At 41.5% G+C, this 21,507-nt stretch overlaps 2 protein-coding genes across 3 annotated transcripts in view; both read right to left on the reverse strand.

The window, feature by feature from the left end:
• The window catches only part of LOC133497959 (solute carrier organic anion transporter family member 3A1-like), a 28,206-nt gene extending 20,255 nt beyond the window's left edge, over window positions 1-7,951 (reverse strand). The window contains exons 1-2 of the mRNA XM_061814258.1: window positions 7,619-7,951; window positions 1,217-1,676 (exon numbers count right to left, since the gene is read on the reverse strand). Of these exons, the coding sequence (XP_061670242.1) occupies window positions 1,217-1,676; window positions 7,619-7,786 (628 nt within the window). The 5' untranslated portion in view covers window positions 7,787-7,951. The remainder of the gene's footprint in view (window positions 1-1,216; window positions 1,677-7,618) is intronic.
• Window positions 7,952-14,342: 6,391 nt separating this feature from the next.
• LOC133498261 (gastrula zinc finger protein XlCGF17.1-like) lies at window positions 14,343-21,318 on the reverse strand. Of its 2 annotated transcripts, none has more exons than XM_061814879.1 (2): window positions 21,198-21,318; window positions 14,343-16,424 (listed from the first exon to the last, which is right to left on the reverse strand). In XM_061814879.1, the coding sequence occupies exon 2, from the start codon at window positions 16,267-16,269 to the stop codon at window positions 15,121-15,123; it is 1,149 nt and encodes a 382-aa protein (XP_061670863.1). In that variant the 5' UTR covers window positions 16,270-16,424; window positions 21,198-21,318; the 3' UTR covers window positions 14,343-15,120. The 2 variants fall into 2 exon arrangements, with proteins under 2 accessions (XP_061670863.1, XP_061670862.1); XM_061814878.1 differs by lacking the exon at window positions 21,198-21,318 and adding an exon at window positions 20,646-21,119 and having other exon boundaries at window positions 14,345-16,424.
• Window positions 21,319-21,507: the final 189 nt, after the last annotated feature.

A 21,507-nucleotide genomic window follows, 5' to 3' on the forward strand; every position in this document is an offset into this window, starting at 1 on the left:
GAGCAAATTATTACCAAATATTTCAGATTCAAGTTTTACTTATTTGTTTATTCATATGCTTTAGCCCATGTTGTAATCAGGTTGCGATCTGTCAACATCCCAACTGTTAGCATGTTAGCACTTGACTACTCCAGGGCAATTTGTAAAATACTCCTTTGTGCTTCTTGTATGCAGCTTGCTATATGATAGCATACGAAATGCTAGCATATTAGCTATTTACTTGTTTAATTTTGAAACAAAAACAAAACAAAACAAAACAAGAACTTGGCACGCTTTCTAATCAGGCTCCCATTGCGGTATGTACTGTATTAGCATGAAACTGTTATCATATTTTACCAATTCTCATTTGTAGTACTTATTGCTCTCCTTAAGCGCTTTCTGTAGGTATGCGTACATGCACTGCTGAATGAGTGTTGAAAGTGCTCACTCAATGAGCCACAATCACATTTTGAGTGGCGACAGAAGGGCTGTTTTTGTTTGTGTTTCACTGCATTCGGCTTTTTTACAAAGACTGATTTGGGAACATAAAAAATGATGTCATTGTGAACGTGTGAGTACAGGTAAAGTTATAATCCATGATTTCTGGTGACCATGAATGTTGGATTTCAGCTTGACAACAAAGGCTTAGTTGCTTCAATATGATCTAGGCTATATACTTGTTTGGGCTCCTCCTCTTCCTCCTTCCGACTGCACGTGCTTTCTCCCTTGTCTATGGGTCAGTGGACCTGTGCTGTGTTCATGTATGAGCCTGGCCGTTTGTATTTAAAATACGTCATTTCCGCTGAATCATTTTCAAACGCCACCAAGTGATCCAACGCGGGAATGTGTAGGATAGTCACAAATAATAATACACTGATAGACGTGTCAGAAGCTGATAGGCTTAATCGGCATTTAGTTAGTCATCTACTCTTGGAGTGGCTTGGGTAAAAATGACTTTTTTTTTTAACAACAATAAATAGTTGTGGATTATAGTTTTCACTAATGCAAGATATAGAAGTGGCTAATGTTCAAATTTAGGCTGTGACTGAGCAAGATTGTTTGACTTGATGTGTCTTGCTTTACCCGAATAATGTCTTGAATTGCCTGATATTTTCCACAATAACCTGCGACCACCATCAAACAGGAGGCCGAAAGGCCTCTTAATATTCCCACACCCACACAGTCGACAACGCCCACATTGCATCTCGTGACCTACGTGTTGCTCCGCATAGCTTACCTATATACAGAGAGGAGTCCTTCCTGTGGACATGGTCATCGATGTAGGAGACCCCCAGAGGCTGGACGGGGGTGGCACCGATGCCCAGGAGCACCTGGGCGCCAATTAAGAGCAGGTACATCATGTTTGTGTTGGCCCGATCGCCGCACTTATACGCCGAGTCATTGTTGTCCGAGCGGGAGCTGTTGGAGCACACGTCCCGACCGTCTTCTGCGTGCCACGAGTCGCCCGCGTCGTATTCGTACTGGTGGGTGAGGAACTCGGGCAGGGCGGACAGAAGTGCCCCAAGTGCCATGACGATGCCGCCGCAGCCGATCAGCCTCGGCCGGTGGGCTTTGGCGCCAAAGTAACTCACGAAAAGGATGAGAGCCAGGTTTCCAATTTCAAAGCTGCTTGCGATGACGCCCACATCAGCGCTCTGCAGATTGAAGCGTCTCTCCAACGTGGTCAGGACACTCACCTGGCAGAAAAATGCAAGTAAAGACCAATTTATGAGTGAACACTGACTAAAGCTGCTAAAGCAGGGCACACACTTAATGTATCAGGACAAATCTGAGGAATGAACAATTATCTAAAATGAAAAACACATCCAGATAAAGTGCACTTATATGGTTATCGGTTGTTAATTTCACTTTTTTTCTTAGTCAGTTTACAACATGAGTCATCGATGGTGCTGTAGTAGTACATTCGCTTGGCTTTGGTGCAGGCAGCGTGGGTTGAGTTCCCACTCAGTGATGGTGTGAATGAGAGTGTGAATGGATGTCCGTGTCTATATGTGCCCTGCGACTGACAGATGACCCGTTCAGGGTGTAGTCTGCCTTTTGCTAGAAGTCAGCTGGGATAGGCTTCAGCAATCTGTGACCATGAACAGGATTGCTCCCACAGCATGTCATCCTCTGTGCCATCCATGGCGTTTGTGAGGAAACATTTTTTGAATTCCAAGAGTTTTGGTTATGCAGCACAGCCTCTCGGCCTCCATTCAGCTCCAATCTGTAGAAGCTTTCACTATGGCATTAGGTGGCTATCAAAACAAAATGAGCTCAAACTATATAGAAAGCACATTTTTTAAAAAAAGCAAGCATTTCAATTGCGTGCGCTCTCCCGTTTTTTTTTTTTTTTTAAATGTTCCCATGACGCTCGTACTACTTAGTTTTAGCTCACGTTGTTTTGATACCCACCGGAAACCACTGACCCGAGCTATCGTTGTTTCAGACTGCTGCGCTACTTCCGGGTTGCTGGCGTCATTGGCACGAGTGATGACAGATTTCTTTTAAAACCAGCTGCACAACTAACCGTTGTAGTCATTTTTTGTCTTAGTTTAAGTCAAAGCAAAACCACAGGCAGTCGTTCCTGATCGTTGGTGCAGTAGCAACAGACATCCTATGCTAACGATTGTAAAATGCAAGCTTCCCGAGGAGGTCAGAGAGCTCAGGTTGGGGGCGCACATTACCGTCATAAATATAAATGTGTAACATAAGACATCGAATATCATATCAAAATGTATATCTATGTGTTTTTTACCACTCTATGTACCCATATATGACTATACAATGTGATTGTATTTTTTATTTTTCATCCATACCTAAATATAATGTGCTCTATTAAATTTTTGAAAAAATTTTGGGAAAAATTTGTACATTGTTTTCGAGAAATTACGGTATTAACTCGGCTGGTCTGGGAACACCTCGGGATCCCCCTGGAAGAGCTGGATGAAGTGGCTGGGGAAAGGAAAGTTTGGGCGTCCCTGCTAAAGCTACTGCCCCCGCCACCCGACCTCAGATAAATGGCAGAAGATGGATGGATGGATGGATGGATGGATGGATGGAGTTTACAATATCTGCTAAGCCCGGGAACGTGTTTTGATAGCATGTCTATTCTTTGTTGCTATGCTAAGTCATCAACATGAGTAATGAATGTATAATTCACAGTGCAAAGGAAAATTTTTTTATTTATCTTTTGTCCTTAAGTACTTTTGAGTTTTGCATCATTTTACTTTTACCTAAAGAAATGAGTTGAGTCAGTCTCATTTACACAAGTACAGCAGTTGTACTTGTACTGAGGTTTAGAGGATGAGTACTTTAGCCACCTCTGCACATTATGCAAACATTCAACACAACCACTTGCTCCTCAATTTGTGTCCTGTGTGGCTGTTTTCACATCACAATCATGGAGGAATGAACATTTATGCAGATCAGCTAGGAAAAACAACTCTGAACAACCCCCACACCAATGGATAATCGATCAGAATCATCTGTCTGAGACATTTGCTAATTGGGCTTTTACTGACTTCAACTGGTAAGGGAGAGAACATTCTCAAATCTGGCATGATTGTCAGTTCATGTGTACCCGGATTTAACGGTTTTCGCCCACATTTCTAATTCTTACTCTCGAACTTCTCTTTCTTTGTATTTCTCCACAGTCTGAATCTCCTACAACACCGTGCTGTCTCTCAAAGGTCTCTACTGTATTTATACTGTGACAGACATGGTTTTAGGTGTTTTGCTGTGTTGCTCACACACGAGAAGAACTCAGAGAACATTCTTGCCAATTTGTTTCCTTGCCATGTGTGGGCTCACTCACATTATGAAAGTCAGTATGTGTGTACCGACACAATCAACTTCACTGTGGTGTTAAAGTGTTGAAATAGTCCTTTTTTTCCGTTTGATTAAAACAAACTGCCACTGGGGTCTTGCCGCTCTCCTGTGTTGACCTTCAGCAGACGTGGCGTACGTTTAGAAAATGAAGGAACAAAGCAACAATGTCAATAAAATAAAAGCATCTGCCCTTGAAGGAGAGACAGAGAAAACAAATAGGCAGCATTAAATAAAAGATAAGAAATCCCTCAAGAAAACAAACAGTCAAGTGCACTTTTGATTTTGGCAGCATTGAAGGACGAGTGTGCCCAGAAAATGATAATGCACGTTGAATTGTCATTTACAACCAATACAGAATTTACATTTCCCGAAGTAAGTGTGCTCCCTGAGCCTAGGCCAGTGATAGGGGGAGAAGACAGGGGCTGGGTGGGGGGCTGGGGGGGGGGGGCAATCAACCTGCTAAATGGATGGAGAGACAACAACACAATGCTGCAGAAGATGCCACAATCACGCACAACAAAAACGGAATCATGAATCATTTTTCTTTTCCAGTTGTTGTGGCCTGGCTGAGTAATTCACTGCACTGAACAAACAGAGATGTAAACATTCCACCAAACATTAGATCCAGCCAGCTACTCGAGCCTTCACCCTAAAAGACTTCAAACGTATCCAAGAGTGGACCAAAAGGCAATTTTGAATCTGCGCAACACTGTTTTTACCGTATATTCATCCATTCCTTTTCTATACGCAGTGTTTCCCAACCTTTTTTTTATCCGTGGGACATATTTTACATGAGAAAATTCTCGTGGAATCCCACCAAACAAACGTAAACCCCCACCAACTGTTGTGGTCCCATGATATCACAGATTTTTCTGGAAACGTAAAAATGCAATTTTTTCGTCTCATGTTCAAATATCTTGACATGGGCTGAAGAAGTGTGGCTGGAGTTAAAAGGAGGATATGTATTTTTAAAACATTTGATGCTTTCAAAATTTTTGCCTCTCCAAATAAAGTTACCATCTGTTTAAAATGTTTGATTTTTTTTTTTTTTATCTTTAGAAGTGTTTAAAAGCATGTGGGAGGAGTTTATAAGGCTTAAACTATCCCCAAAAAGTATTTGATGTGGTCTCTTCATTTTGCAGATTATCACCTATTCCGGGTTTGGGCTAGAATGTAGAGTAACTCGCACAATGAATGGGGATCTGATATAAAGATATCAATTTATATCATGTAATATCTATGTATGTTGATATTGTGTTCTTTGAATATATACACAGACTAATTGTACCTTATGTCATGTGATGGAAGAGCATTCAATGGTTTTGAACAAACATATTATACATTATGAGGCAAAATTGTATAATTACCTGTGGGGTAGGAATCACTATACAACGTCTCTTCATGAGGATCGCAATTGTGCTCCGTGGCCCAGTCCTGTTCTTTTATTCATGAGTGGTAAGAACAGTAATCCCCCAGCAGATCGTGAAACAGAATGCACAGTAAGAGTCCTTTCTGATTATGTATTTTGTAAAATGAGAGCATCTGACTGGATGTATCACTATGTAAAATGTTAAATCATGGCTAAAAAGAAAGTGAAAAATATTTCTTTATATAGTGACGCACACCCACATATATGAATAATCATTAAGACACCTATGCGCAATTTAGCAATCGACAACTGGTTAGCACGTCTGCTTCACAGTTCTGAATCCTTAAAAAAACATCATGGCTCTCATCCATTTTTAATTGCGCTTAGGCTTATTAGGGTCATGGATCTGGAAACTATCCCAGCCGACTTTAAAAGTTAGAGGTGTGGTTCACGCTGGACTGATTGCAAGCCAATCCTGGGACGGGGTGGGGGGGGCCGACAACCAACATTCACACTTCCATATCTAGTCATAGCAATGAACAAGTTGGAGACTCCAAAGACAGAAACGTGCATGTTTTTGGAATCTGCTGCCAGGCTTGGTTCGAAGCCAGTACTCGCACAGTTTCTTTGATGTCATTGATAGAAACAAGTTGTTGTTGTTTTCCTTTCGGCTTGTCCCTTTCGGGGTCGCCACAGCGTATCATCTCAGATGAACGCATATATATGTTTGGCACAATTTTTACGCCGGATGCCCTTCCTGACGCAACCCTTCTCGGGAAGTATTGATAGAATTGATTAGATTGATTGATAGAAACAAGTATTCAGCTAAAATGCTTCAAAACAAAATGGCTCACTGACCTACTACTCAATTTTTAGCCATGGGTCCTCAGGATTTTTCATGCTTTATATGATAGATGTGTCTGAAAGAGGATGACATATTTTCAGATTCCCACCGGGTCAGGATTAACTGACAGGTTAAAAAAATAAAGGGGGGTGGGGAGAGTGGAATTTGGTAAATTTTTGGCTCATGATTTGCAACAATGTCTGTGGGAGGCCTTTTTTCCCCCTTCAAAACCCAGATATTGGCCAAGATTTTCTTAATCACTCATCATTGGGACAGAGTGGAATACACCTCTGTGGGGTGGGAGGGGCAAGAGTCAGTGGCCTCAAGTGTACACCTGTAGGTGGACCTGGTGAATGGTTGGATTTTTTCTACCTTTTCATTGGGCACTACTGAATGTGACTTTGGGGAGACCCCCTAAAATACATACATTTTAACCTAAAAATACAATCCAGGTGCTACCAAGGTGAAAACCAAAGACCTGTCTATGGGAAAAAAATAAATAATTCTCTCCACTTTCCAGGGGCTACTTGTCAGTGAGTTTTGGGAGGGTCTTGCTTGGAACCTATCCATCCATTTTCAAAGCTTCTTATCCTTACGAGAGTTACGGGAGCGCAAAATCTAAGCCTATCCCAGCTGTCATTGGGCAGGAGGTGGGGTACGCGCTGAACTGGTTGCCAGCCAATTGCAGAGCATGATTGGAACTCATCAATCCATTTTCTACAGCGACTGTCGTCATTAGGTCGTGGTTGCGCTTGTAGCCTACCCTAGCTGATATTTGAAAAAAGGAGGGCACAGCCTGGATTGGTCGCCGGCTAGTCGCAGGGCATATACAGAAGCATTCAATACATTCACAATTATGGACAATTTTACATTTACATAATACAATGTGGTGAGACGGTGGCACAGCTGGTAAAGCGTTGGCCTCACAGTTCTGAGGACCCGGGTAAACAAAAAAACATGTAACATTAATTGGACACTCTAAATTGCCCGTAGGTGTGATTGTGAGTGTGACTGTTTGTCTTTGGCTGGCAACCAGTTCAGGGTGTACCTTGCCTTCTGCCTGTTGACAGCTGGGATAGGCTACAGCACTCCCCCGTGACCCTCATGAGGATAAGCGGCAAAAGAAAATGGATGGATGGATGGATGGATATCATGCAACGTATTGAGAAAAGTGTGAGGATGCCAGAGGACTGAGAAGACACAAACACCACACAAGAAGCCCGAAGCCGAGAGCCAAACCTCAGCGTGCTTCCCAATATTGATCCTCTTAGATTCCGTATGAATTGAAAATTTGCATTTTTGTGTGTGTTGAGTAAAAGGACCCCAGGTTGACAGGCCCCCAGTGGCTGCTATGGCATGGGCTATGCTGCACCGCTAAGCCGGCAGGTTGTGGACCTCGTGCAAGGCGTCGTTTGATAACAACAACAACACAACGTGGAGAGCCTTGGTTTCGGTGCTGCAAAGGCCTCGTTTCCCCAATCGGAGCTCATTCTGATGAGTCGATTGCGCGGCCTTGTCGGAGCTTTTGAAGGACGCGCACACGACATCCAAAAATGCAAATGATGAGGAAGAAGATGAAGAAGGCACTCACTCACCAGATAGGCGCCCACGGTGCCCTGCGCCAGCATGAGGGCGCATTCAGACACCAGGAAGATCTTGATGTTGGAAAAACACGAGGTCTTCTTCTGGCTGACGTCGTCCTGCTCTGGCTCGTCGTCGCCCCCGCCGATGCGCTCGCTGCACATCTGATTTTTCACCTGCATCTCTGCATGCGGGCGCAGAGCGAACGTCAGCGTGTCCGCGCAGCGATCATTCAGCGCCCCGTGGACCGCACACGCAGAACTGCGGGGTGACGCGAGACGAGCGGAGAGCTAGAGTGGCCGATGTGGACCAGTCGGCATCACGCACGTCCCTGGTTGGATGTCAGCGACGCCGTCTAATGGTCGTTTCCCCGCACCCGCAGTAATGTTACAACATCGGCCTCCGCAGGGACCGGTAGCGACTGGTCAGGCCGGTTCCGAGTTGCATCCTCTCTGCGTCCTCCAGGCGGCCAAAGAATGACGATCGCTCCGCCCACCCGTCGACACGTGCTGAGCGCCTGCGCCTTCGCTTCCTCCATCGTTGTCGTCGTCGTCGTCGTCATCATCATCATCATCATCATCGTCGTCGTCCTAGTCTTCGTCGTTGCTGGTTCAAGATAATGAGAAGACCACACTAGAATACTACATCATTGCTGTCTATATTTACTTCCAAGAACGGATGGACACATCCTTAGGGTGACCTCGCACAACCTAATGAGATCCAATACACAGTGGATGTATATATGATATATGGTATGGTATGGTATGATATGATACATAAAGATAGAAAAATAAATCGGTTTTAATCCTACCTTCATAGAATCAATTTACATTTGTTTAATTTCTCCTCAGTATTATCCTTTGTCATTGTTTTTACTGTTATTTTGTTTCTGTGTACTGTACATCCATGTATGTATATTGGCTGGAAACCAGTTCAGGGTGTACCCGCCTCCTGCCCATTGACAGCTGGGATAGTGTCCAGCACTCTCCGTGACCCTCGTGAAGATAAGCGGCAAAGAAAATGGATGGATGGATATATATATGCAGACCCACACACACTCGTAGTGTATGGGTACATATTAGGGCTGCCAATCAATTATTTTTTAAATCAAGTTAATCATATGAATTTTGATTGATCGTGATCAATCACGAGTATATCACACATAGTACATTTTACTTTATGATTGTATTTTTTACATGTTGTTTAGATGAAAACACAGTTAAGCTCTGCAATGTATTAGTTTTTCGTCCAGGCCTGGGTAGCTATTTTTTCTTTCAGAAATCAAATCACCATTCTTTGTTTTCAACATAGTTTTCCCACTTTGATGACTAAGATTATCTTGGACTCCAAGAGGCATCGTCCACCACAACTGCCCGTCATGCTCTCCATCTGCCCCGTGTCACCTGCTGAGACCCTCAATTTCCTGGTAATTACAGATTCTCAGGACTTGAAGTGGGAGACCAACATTAACTCCATCCTCAAAAAAGACTCATGAGAAAATGTACTTTTTGCAGCTTCAAAGCAAGCAGGGCTTGCCACAGGAGCTGCTTAGAGAGTTCTAAACAGGAATCATTGAATCTGTAGTGTTCATCTAGTCTGCGTTGTTGCTGCCACTTTTAGAGGTGGGTGGAAATATTCGCCAAAAGTATTCACACCAAGGAATTGTGAGCTCTTTTATGTGAGGAAAGGTCAATGAAGTTCCAGCAGACCAAATGAACAGTTGTCTGTTGTTTATTGGCAAGAAGTGTCAGGTGTTGGAGACAAGTTTCACGATTTGTGCAGCAATGTATCTGCCTAACAAAGGGAAACTATCTATTTTATACTCTGAGTAGGGGGTAAGGTGGAAGGTGTCAGAAAATCCCAATCCCTATAAGATAAATCACAGACATTACAACCTTCAGAAATAAGTGCAGACAAATTACTTAAGGCATAACAAATATACAGTCAATCTTTTCTGTTCCTTCTCACAGGCTTCACCTGTCTATATCCCACACAACCTTCTGTATTTATTTCAATATCCAGGCATTATATCTTTATAAAAATATGTAACACTACAAAAAAGCACAAATGCCGACCGCACCGGCCAATCAAAACAGCTGAACAAAAAACTGTTGGCACCTCCTATTTACCTTTGAGGTCTTGCAAGATGCCAGAACTAAGGCAAGAGCATGCGAGATCTTTTCGGACCCTGGACATGATAATCACATCTTCCAGCTCCTTCCCCCAAATTAGCGCTTTCATACTAAAACCAGCAGACATTCCAAATGATTCTTTCCCTCTTACTATTAAATAATGTTTTACTGTCTCAAAAGTATTCTTTCAATCAAAATGGCTGTCTGTTCTTGTACTAAAGTGGCTCCAGAAACTAGAGACGAATTCCTTGTGTTTCTGGCATACTTGGCAAATAATGAGGAATCTGATTCCCAATATGATTCTGATTGAGATAAATAAATAAATAAATATATATATATATATATATCAGACTAAAACAACCCAGGTAGACATCCATCCATTTTCTGAGCAGGTTATCTTCACGAGGGTCATGGGAATGCTGGAGCCTATCCCAGGTATCATCGGGCAGGAAGCAGGGTACACCCTGAATTGGTTGCCAGCCAATTCCATGGCACACAGAGACAGAGAACAGTCACACTGACAGTCACACCTAAGGGGCAATTAAGAGCATGCTTTTGGGATGTGTGAGGAAACCGGAGTGCCTGGAGAAAACTCATGCATGCACAGGGAGAACATGCAAACTACACGCAGGTGGGGCTGGGATTGAATCCTGGACCTCAGAACTGTGAGGCCAACGCTCCACAGCTGTGCCACCATGCCGCTCCAAGTAGACATACAGTAAAAGGCAATTTTTATATGGTGATTGTATTTATTAAGCGGAGGGACTTTAAAGCAACTTAGCCTTGTGTAAAAGTTTAATGGCCCCCTCAAAGTAACAATAACTGGTTGACTCACCCGGAGCACTAATAACTGAAATCAGGCGCTTTCTATAAATGTCAATCAGTCTTTTACATCTCTTTGTAAATATTCTGGCCCATTCTTCATGACACAATTGTTAGTATTCAGAAATATTGGACATTTTTTCATGCATGAGCAGTCAGTTCTGATTTTGACTAGGCCACACAAATGTCTTCACTTTGTATTACTTAAGCCATTAAACTATTTGATTTGGTGATGTGTTTCATATCGATGTCTCGCTGCAGAACCCAAATGCACTTCAGGTGGAAGTCAAACTGATCCCCGAACATTTTCCTTCAGGATTTACTGTTAAAGGGTAAATGGCTTCCTCAATCACAGCATATCATCCACGTCCTGATGCAGGAAAGCAGCGCTAGAGCATCATAATACCACTACAGTGTTCGGTATGAAGATTCTTTATGAGACGCTGTTACATTTACGCCAGATGTAACGAGACACACACTTACCAAAAAAGAAATTTTATCGTCTCTTCAGTCCACAGAATATTCTCCCCAAGCTCTTTTGAAATATTCATTTTTTTTTGTAAGTAAGTAAGTAGGTAAGTACATAAGCAAGTAAGTTCCCAAAAGGGCTTCATCCAGGAAGTGATGATGTCACAGGTAATCCTGGAAATCACTCATGGAAATCCCAGGGAAATAATTTATGACTTTAGGGAATAGACAGGTCCCCCCAAAAATGTCCTCAGCTGTCCCCAACATCCTGTCACCTATCTCAACATCTGCTGATGGACTTTCAAAAGATTTACAACATTTGGGAGTGAGTGGTCCTCAAGAGGGCCCCTTACAGAAATCCCATCGACCCCTCCAACCTGTAAGAGGCATCTTTCTTCCAGTAAAATTATCACAGCTCGCCCCAACACACACTCACCTTCACCATCCATCCATCCATCCATCCATCCATCCATCCATCCATCCATCCATCCATCCATCCATCCATCCATCCATCCATCCATCCATCCATCCATCCATTCATGTTCTGAGGTCGGGTGGCGGGGGCAGTCGCGTGAGCAGGGACGCCCAAACTTCCCTTTCCCCAGCCACTTTATCCAGCTCTTCCAGGGTAATCCCGAGGTGTTCCCAAGCCAGCCGAGGTAATACCGTAATTTCTCGAAAATAATGCGCAACTTTTTCCAAAAATATTTTCAAAAAGTTAATAGAGTGCCTTATATTTAGGTATGGATGAAAAATAAAAAAAAAACAATTACATTGTATAGTTGTATACAGGTACATAGAGTGGTAAAAAACACATAGATATACATTTCGATATAATATTTGATGTCTTATGTGACACATTTGTATTTATTACAGTAATGTGCACCCCCAACCTGAGCTCTCTGACCTCCTCGGGAAGCTTGCATTTTACAATCGTTAGCATAGCATGTTTGTTGCTACTGCATCAAAGATCAGAAACAACTGCCTGTGAGTTTGCTTTGACTTAAACTGAGACAAAAAATGACTACAACGGCTAGTTGTGCAGCTGCTTTTAAAAGAAATGTGTCATCACTCGTGCCAATGAGGCCGCCAACCTGGAAGTCTGAAACAACGATAGCTTGGCTCAGTGGTTTCAGGTGGGTATCAAAACAATGTGAGCTCAAACTACGTAGTACGAGCGTCATGGGGACATTTAAAAAAAAAAAACGGGAGAGCGCACACAATCGAAATGCTTCCTTTTTAAAAAAATGTGCTGTCTACATAGTTTGAGGTCATTTTGTTTTGATAGCCACCTGATGCCATAGTGAAAGCTTCTACAGATTGGAGCTGAATGGAGGGGGAGAGGCTGTGCTGCATAACCAACACTCTTGGAATTCAAAAAATATTTCCTCACAAACGCCATGGATGGCACAGAGGATGACATGCTGTGGGAGCAAGATGGGATGTTCATGATGCGATGCAGGAGGCACCGAAAGTGCACCAAGTCATCCATGAAGAGTTTGACAGTGATGCACCAAAGGTAGCTACAATGGATATTTTTCAGATTGCAGATGAGTCAGATGTTTCTTTTGAAGTCTTGGTCAAGGATGTGTAATATAGAGGATAAACTGCACTATGCGCAAACATTTTATGCACAAATATTTAATGCAAAAAAATGTTTAAATCAACAGTGTTTAATTGTTCATTTATTTAAGACGGTAATATGTGTTATCAAGAGTATTAATTAATTGTTGTGCCATCATTGAGCATTTATTTTAGTTGGTTGAAGGATTCAGTTTTGACAATTACAGGGACCAGGACAAGCGTGTCCTGTGGCATGTTTCGAGATTATATTACATCTACATCAGCACGTGCACAATGATTATTATTAATGATTGTTGTACAGTTTTTTGAAAAACACTACAAGTACAAAACTAACAAATTATAAATACATATAATTCCTAACATAGTTAGTTATAGTTCTTTATGGAGAATCCTAGATACTAGAATTCCTCATTCGAAAACAAAGGACAAAGAGCGATAAGTCCTGGGTTCGAGGCCCTGGTGGGTAACCGTCGTGTCCCACCTAAATGGTTTAAAAGTCATAGAGTGTGTGGGTGTACCACTCTAAAAAGGGTTTAGAAGTGCCCTGTGTTCGGAGGTTGTGCCGACACAAAAAGGTTGTAAATCCCGGGGCTGGCAGAACACACCGATAAGGTTGAGGCCAGCCCAAAACTTTCTGGACCGCTAAGCTTTCTAGTTCTTTTCGGAGAATCCTAGACACTGGAATTCCTCATTTGAAATCAAAGGACTGTTTCGTTAAAATAAAGGGGCTCGAGCATAACCCCCCCCCCAAAAAAAAATAAATTAAAAAAAAAATATATATATGTATAAATGAGTAACTAGATAAGAGGGAAAACATATAATAATAATGAATCTGAGAGATCACAAATTGTAGAAATTAAAGTGACCTTAATAAAATGGCTTAAGAAGGGTATGACGATACACAGTGGTAGTGGAAAAAAAAAAGCGTCCTTCGACATCGGCTGGCTCGCGCACACACACACACACACGATTGGAGCGTGGTGGGGCAAGTGTCTGTGTGTGTGCAAGATCAACGGAGGCAACACTACTTGTACGTTTGCTGTTCTCATTCTTGTTTTGATATATTTGCATTTTTAAGGTTGAGTTCCTGGAGTTGTTGGTTGTGTGAGTGTCCAAGGAGGCACTCCGGTTTCCTCCCACATCCCCAAAAAACATGCATTTATTGGACACTAAATTTACCCTAGGTGTGATTGTAAATCTGTCTCCAAGTGCTGTGCGATTGGCTGGCAACCAGTTCAGTGTACGCTGCCTCCTGCTCGATGACAGCTGGGGTAGGGTCCAAAACTCCCGCGACCCTTGTAAGGATAAGCGGTAAAGAAAATAGATGGATAAATAATAATAATGTTGCCTCCTTAAACATGCAAAATATTAATTAAAATCATTAAGCATTACAGAGTTCTAGGTCAGAAGCTTTGAATCAGGTCATTTGAATTTCTTGAGCTAATATACCTCACAGGTCAAGCTCTCCGCCTACCTCACCTCCAAAGCAAATGCTGTCAACATAACAAATGTCTGCTCTATCAGGTGGGTCTTTTACACGGAGGTGACCAATCAAAGGATAGGCGGCAGTCTTAGCCAAATACGGACAAAGTAGAACTGGGTCAAACTGAAGTTGGTTTTAAATGGCCCTTTTCAGGAGACTGATATAACAACGCCATGCTGTTTTGTATTGTTTTATTTTTTTTTTTTGGGGGGGGGTTGTTTTCTAAATGAAATTGACACTTTTATAATAACCCGTATTCTTTCTTTGCAACTCAGAATTACTGAACTGTGTAGTCAGAGCTAGCTAGTTTGTGCTTAGAATCGTCACGATAGCTCACAGTAAAGACATTCATCCTCAAGCGCAGAAAATATGGTACAAGTGTGACATGACCGACAACTGGATGTCCCTCCTAAATGAATGAAAAGATGAGAAGATATAAGAAGAACATAACTGTCTAGGTAGACTGTCAGAAGGCTGACAGCAACATTGAAGGAGCTGCGTGTCACTACGGGGCAGTGTGGCAAGACGAAAGCTTTATCTTCATAGTGGAAAAGAAATACATTTGAAATTTCCCAAATGCATGGTAGAAATAACACCGTACTTTATTGAAGCAGGAGGAAATTCTGGTGTCCAGTTTTATAAAGATACTGCACTAAAGCAAAACAAACACAGTTATTATGTACACTAAGTCAGAGGCAACAGTTAAAAAGGCAAGTATGCAGTGGTCATTAAAAATAAAATATCTGTTATTTAAGAACGCAATATAAAGCAAGTTCAATTTAAATATAATTGTAAACATGACAACATGAATATTTGCATAGTGTACTGCAATATGAGCAACACAGTTGATGGACCTCAAGAAACAAATGTAGTATTCATTATCAGGTCACAATTAACATTTAGTTAATCGGAGGCATTGCAATAACCTGATGACCATGTGGCACCTTGTTTTTTTTAAATTGTATGTTTTATATTTATTTCATCTTATTCCAGCACCTCAAACTTACTGAACTAGTTTAAAGTTCATTTAAAGTCCTGCTGCATCACTGACTTCTGCTTTATTCGCCATAGCACACTTGTGTTTCTTAATCTCATACTTATCATAGAATCTTTTGTCACACACACTACAACTGAATGGTTTCTCACCAGTGTGTCTTTTATAGTGCCTTGTCATGGTGCCTCTTTGAGAGAATCGTTGACCACACAATGAGCAAGAAAACTCTTTCTCCCCAGTGTGTGTTCTCATGTGTTTTAACAGGCCTGAGCGATCAGTGAAACTTAACACACAGACTGAGCAGGCAAACGGCTTTTCTCCAGTGTGTGTTCTTGTGTGTGTTGTTAAATTTCCCTTTAAAGAGAATGTTTTGCCACAAATTGAGCAGGCAAAAGGTTTCTCTCCAGTGTGAGTTCTCTTGTGCTGAAGCAATCCTGAATGGTCAATGAAACTTAAGTGGCAGATTGGGCAGGCAAATGGTTTCTCTCCGGTGTGTGTTCTTGTGTGTGTTATTAAGCTTCCTTTTATAGTGAATCTTTTCCCACACAATGAACAGGCAAAAGGTTTCTCACCTGTGTGTGTTCTTGAGTGGCGAACCAAACCTGAACGAATACTGAAACTTAGATTGCAGACTGAGCAGGCGTAAGGTTTCTCTCCTGTGTGTATTCGCATGTGCTTAACTAATGATGAACGAAGACTGAAATTTAAGTTGCAGACAGAGCAGACATAAGGTTTCTCGCCTGTGTGTATTCTTGTGTGTGTCGTCAATTGTCCCTTCTGAGCAAATCTCTTACCGCAGACTGAGCAGGTGTACCTTTTCTCCCCAGTGTGTGTTCTCGTGTGATTAACCAATGACGAACGAACACTGAAACTTAAGTTGCAGACAGAGCAAGAAAAAGGTTTCTCACCAGTGTGTGTTCTCATGTGTACTTTTAAAGTATACTTGGCATCAAAGGTTTTCCCACACTGAGAACATTGCCAGCGTTTGTCTTCAGTGTGACATGTCACATCAACGTTATAGCGTTCATGATCAGTGTCAGGAGAGTGGGTCGTTGTGTTGTCACTATCTGATAAAGGAGCTAAGAAGCTGTCTACTTGCGATTTTCCACAGTGGTCAGCATCACTTTCTTTTTTTTCATCATCACCTTCAATCTTCACAATGACACAGTTAAAGGGCAACATGGTGATCTCGGCCTCTTCCTCTTCTTCTTTAATATACAGGGGCTGTTCCTTCTCCTGCTCTGACAATGGGTCAGGGGCCTCTGGCTCCTCCTCTTCCTCTTTTAAGTGGGAGGTCTCTTGCTCATGCTCCTCAACATGAAAATCTCGACTGATGTCTGCAGGACACATATTGTGAAGAAGTCAACAATACAGAAGGTACAATTCTGAAATTCAAACAGGATTTATTTTTTTTAACCTGTCTGCATGGCCTCGTGGAATGGTGGATCTCTCTTTTGTGCAGGAACAGTTTTGCTGTGCAACAGGGGATTTTGAAATACTTCCTCTATTATTATTATTTTGTTATCATTCTGATGTTTATTGAAAATGCATCCCGACAGAAAAGGTTTTGATGGGTTAGACAGAGAGATAGACTGGAGGAGAACAGAGGTATAAACCATCCATCCATCCATTTTCTTTGCCACTTATCCTTTCAAGGGTTGCAGAGAGTTGCTGGAGCCTATCCCAGCTGTCAACGGGCAGGAGGCGGAGTACACCCTGAACTGGTTGCCAGCCAATCACAGGGCTCATAGAGACAAACAGTCACACTCACAATCACACCTAGAGGCAATTTAGAGGGTCCAATGAATGTTGCATGTTTTTGGAATGTGGGAAGAAACCGGAGTGCCCGGAGGAAACCCACGCAGGTACGTGGAGAACATGCAAACTCCAAACAGGCGGGTCCGGGATTGAACCTGGGACCTCAGAACTGTGAGGCCAACGCTTTACCAGCCACCGTGCCGCCGAGGTGTAAACCATAGTAGAAAAATTGTTAGTCTTAATATTTGACTGCACGTAACATTACAAAGTCAAATCCAGTGAGGACATCCACGAACTAACCAAAATGAAAAGATGAAAGAGGACAAAAAAGGGAAGAGCAGGACAGGATGATAATATTACTGACACTACACTACTAGGAGAGTGGTGCACATGTTTTTAAGACAATATAAAAGCGGGCACGATTTCTGCTTCAAATTTCATGAGGCAGGTGACACATGTCACTTGACTTTAGCCGGATTTGAGTTGCCAATTTTCAAATTTAGGATTTGTTTGGCTAAAATGTATGCTAGTTTTCTGCAACTGGCTGCCAACCAGTTCAGGGTGTACCCTGCTTCCTTCCTGCCTGTTGACAGCTGGGACAGGCTTCAGCACTCCCGTGACCCTTGTGGGGATAAGCAGCTAATAAAATGGTTGGATGGATGGATGCAAGTCTTGGCTTAGGAATTGCCACCTTAACCCAAATAATGACTAGACTCAAGTTGCTTGAAATTGTTTAACCTTGTTTTACTTTATTTGTGGGTTGCTAGAACCTTAAAGGTTCAGATTTACTCATGACATTCACAGAAGTGACCTCTGCCTTTTTAGGACCATCATAAACTAAATTTATGCTCCGATCTTCTTTCACAAATGTTTGCAGTTCTAGAAAAGACTTTCAGGAACCTATTGCAGAGTCCCTCCATTTTTGTTAAACTCCCCAAGTACAGCAGTGTTCCGCTGGCTTCCTCTTAAAAGGAATCTAATTGTTTTTCTCTCTGTCTCATGACGCAGGCCTGGTCTACTGAATTTAAAAGTTATTTTGTGAAGGGAACACTGCTAACACTGATGGTGGGTGACATTTTCAAATGCCAGCCAGTGCTCCACTATACTTTCTTCCTGCATCCTGCAATTTCCCCCCCAATTAGGTACAGAGCCTCGTCTTCATCACAAAACAGTCTATCAGGAATTTATAGAATTGACAAAATATGCCCTTTCATTGAGATGGACACTACTTTCCTCAGGCATTGTTTTACATTAACTAAGAAATACAGTAAGCAGAGATAAATGATTATTGATTTCTGTCTCTATTTTGTGTATTGCATGTCCAAATATATAACCAGCCATAATGAGCAATTGCATAATATGATACTCAAAATATCCGATGCTGGGAAACAACGACATTATTATTAGTGTGGTTTTATCAGAGTACAGTGGACCCATGCATATTTGCAGCTCAGCATTTGCAAATTCACTTATTTGTGGGTGATCTCCGCCATTAATTGAGGGGAAAGCAAAAAAAAAAACCTTGCTGCTGTTTTCTGTAACGTGGAAAAAACTATTAAATTTAAAAAAAAATATTTTTCAGTGACCAGCTACTGTCAAGTAATGGTGTCACTAGTGGTGTCATACTGAATTGCACATGAGGCCAAAAGTCTAAGCACAATTTTGGTTGAAGGTCAAACAGGATAAACATTTATTGAATGACTGAAAATAACCAATTTCTTTCAAACTTGATTTAAAACACAGGATTTATTATTGTTCCATTATTCCAAAGTACGTAACTTTACAACTTAAAGGTCCTATATTTAACTATAACAACTTTTTTTCTAGTATTTGGAAGGTTATAATGGTTCTATGGTGCCTCAGAAAACATGAAATATGAATCCAAACGTTTTTCTGCCGGGAGGCCTGAAACAACGTCATTAGAATTTCTCAAGCTTATCTACATCTCTAGCAAATATACTTATAACGCGCACACACACACACACACACACACACACACACACACACACACACACACACACACACACACACACACACACACTGTGCTGTGAAAAAGAATTGCCCTTTTTCTCAAATTCTTCTATATTTGCAGGTTCCCCACTTTAATGTTTAAGATCACCAAAGAAATGCAAATATAAATGTGTGTGTTTCTTTCGGCTTGTCAGATGAACGCATAAATATGCTTGGCACAATTTTTACGCCGCATGCCTTTCCTGCATGCCCTTCCTGACGCAACCCTTCTCAGAGAGTGGAGGCCCCAGTGGGATACGAACCCACAACCCCTGGTTTACCAAACCAGTGCGCTAACCACTGAGCTACAGGGACTCCAAACAAATGCAAATATAGATATTTAATAATAAAAAACAAGTAAACATAAAATTGTTGTTTTGAGACAAAAAAACAAAACAAAAAAATCAAAGTTACTTGGCCGTGTGTGTTTGAAATGTAACTCCTCCCCTAAACCTAATAATTGGTTGGGCCATTCTCAGCAACAACAACTGAAATTCAGCATTTTCCATCACTGCTAAGGAGTTTTTCACATCTCTGTGAGGATATTGAGATCCATTCTACACTGCAGAATTGTTTAACTTCAGCAAAAATTCAGGGTTTATGAGTTTATGAACGGCCTTTTTAAAGCTATGCTACTGCATTTCAATCAGATTCAAGTGCAGACTTTGACTAGGCCACTTCAAAACCTTTTTTTAAAGACCATTGAAAAGTTGACTTGCTGGTCTGTTTTGGATTGTTATCCTGCTACAGAACCCAAGCACCACTTCAACTTGAGGTCACAAACTAATGGCTGAACATCCAAGCATCACACGACCACCATCATGTTTGATTGGTGTTCTTTTTCTGAAATGCTGTGTTACATTTATGCCAGATGAAACGAGACACACACCTTCCACAAACATCAACTTTCATCTCATCAGTCCCCTAAATGTCTTTTTACTTTTATTTTATTTCACTTTTTTTTTTCAAAAGTAAGACAAACCTTTATGTTATTTTTGTTCAGGAGTGGGTAATGCCTTGTCACTGCCATTTTTTTCTTGTTCGGCTGTTCAGTCAAGCAGAAATGAGGATCTTTAAGGTGGATGTTTTTATGGCATAATAGTTTTACTCTGCATCGGTGGAGTTTTTAAACTGCCACTGAGGTTGTTTGCGTTCTGATGGATTTTTATTTTTTTTTTTTAAATTAGCAGGACAGAGCGAGGTTTAAAAGGTGAGTGACAACAAAAACAAAAGGCAAAATATTGAAAAGATAATTGAATAATGTAAGAAGAGAAATCAACAAAAGACAGGGCATTACATGTAAGAAAGATGTTTAGAAAGATTTAATAAAAGAGCATTTATTGTATTTCCTCTGTAACTATGTCTCATTGGCACATGTAAATCAAAGAAAAAAGACAGACTGCTCCTTGGAAATAAAATACTTTCTTGAGCAATTAAGTAAAATTCCCAAATTAAATTATCATGACAATTTGAAAATTTCCCAATTAAATTGTTCTGAGCTTTCATTCTTCTAGCATATTGCTCCTTTTGTTGTTCTCCTCTACCTGATCTCTACTCGGAGGCGTTAAAAACATGTCAACAAGACAAGACAACCGAGGTTCAATATAAAGAAATGAGATCTGGTCGATTTATGTATTCCTCAACATAAAAATCACGTGTGGAGATGACATCACACAGTACCCGGATCTTCAATGTCACGATTAATGACTCCATTATGGAATGAACACGGGAATGTAGTTAAAAATAGAAAGTAGTTAGTATGCATATATGAAACTAAGACGTGAACAAACCTGCACCGGGTAAAAAGTCTCGAGGCGTCTTGAAAAGAGGGTCCAGAAGTTGACGTTGTCGCTCGTTCTCCTCTTTGGTTCGACAAAGTTCCTCCTCGTAATACTCTTTCACGTCTTTTGCGCACATTTCACAGGATGATCACAGAACTTCACACTCTTTAGCTCTGCTTCGCGATGCGTCGCGAACAAACGCGTCTCTTTTTGTTTGCAGCTAGCAAGCTAAGCGCGGGTGAGAAGCTTCAAAGTACATTGAGACGAGTTTATCCCGACACGGGGATTTAGTTAATAAATAGTTTTCTCTGGTAAAATACTGGTGGCGTGTTCTATGCTGAGGATTACGTACATTCCGTGCTCATTCGGAGAGAATTATAATGTGAAGCTCATGCGATAACAGAAAACGTATACGGAAGTGGAGTGCATCGGAAATTGTACGGCAACTATACTTGGACAAAATCTGTCAAAATCACGAAACCGTGAGCAACAAACCTTTATCATAAAACAAAGGGTCGTTAAACTGCAGGTAAAATCCTGACGCAGTCAATGGCCCCTTACCATTTGGTGGTCCCCCGGTTGTGGATACGGGTCCCGACACCTCATCGGGATCTTAAGATTTTGACTTTACGCTGGTTTCCAGTTACTTCGAAGTGGGAAGTCGTCGCCGGTTATCACATCGATTGGAAAACGAGATGGGCGTTTACGTTGTCCGAAAACAACTACAACTTCCGGGCAAATGTGCAGTTCTTTTGCAATCCTCAAAAGACGGAGTATGGAGAAGAAGCATAAACACACAAGACAAGGTCATTTTGGTGTTGGCGTATTGCGTTGTTTACAAGTAAAAGGGTGGCTGTTTAAAAAGTTCTAG

The sequence above is a fragment of the Syngnathoides biaculeatus genome, chromosome 3, assembly GCF_019802595.1.
Source record: "Syngnathoides biaculeatus isolate LvHL_M chromosome 3, ASM1980259v1, whole genome shotgun sequence".
Classification (NCBI taxonomy): domain Eukaryota; kingdom Metazoa; phylum Chordata; class Actinopteri; order Syngnathiformes; family Syngnathidae; genus Syngnathoides; species Syngnathoides biaculeatus.

What these genes read in the sequence shown, in the direction of transcription:
- LOC133498261 (XM_061814878.1), bottom strand. Translation starts at nt 20,772, where the DNA reads ATGTGCGCAAAAGACGTGAAAGAGTATTACGAGGAGGAACTTTGTCGA. An exon ending in AGACTTTTTACCCGGTGCAG is followed by an intron (nt 16,425 to 20,645) that starts GTTTGTTCACGT and finishes TGTGTCCTGCAG; the next exon opens with ACATCAGTCGAGATTTTCAT.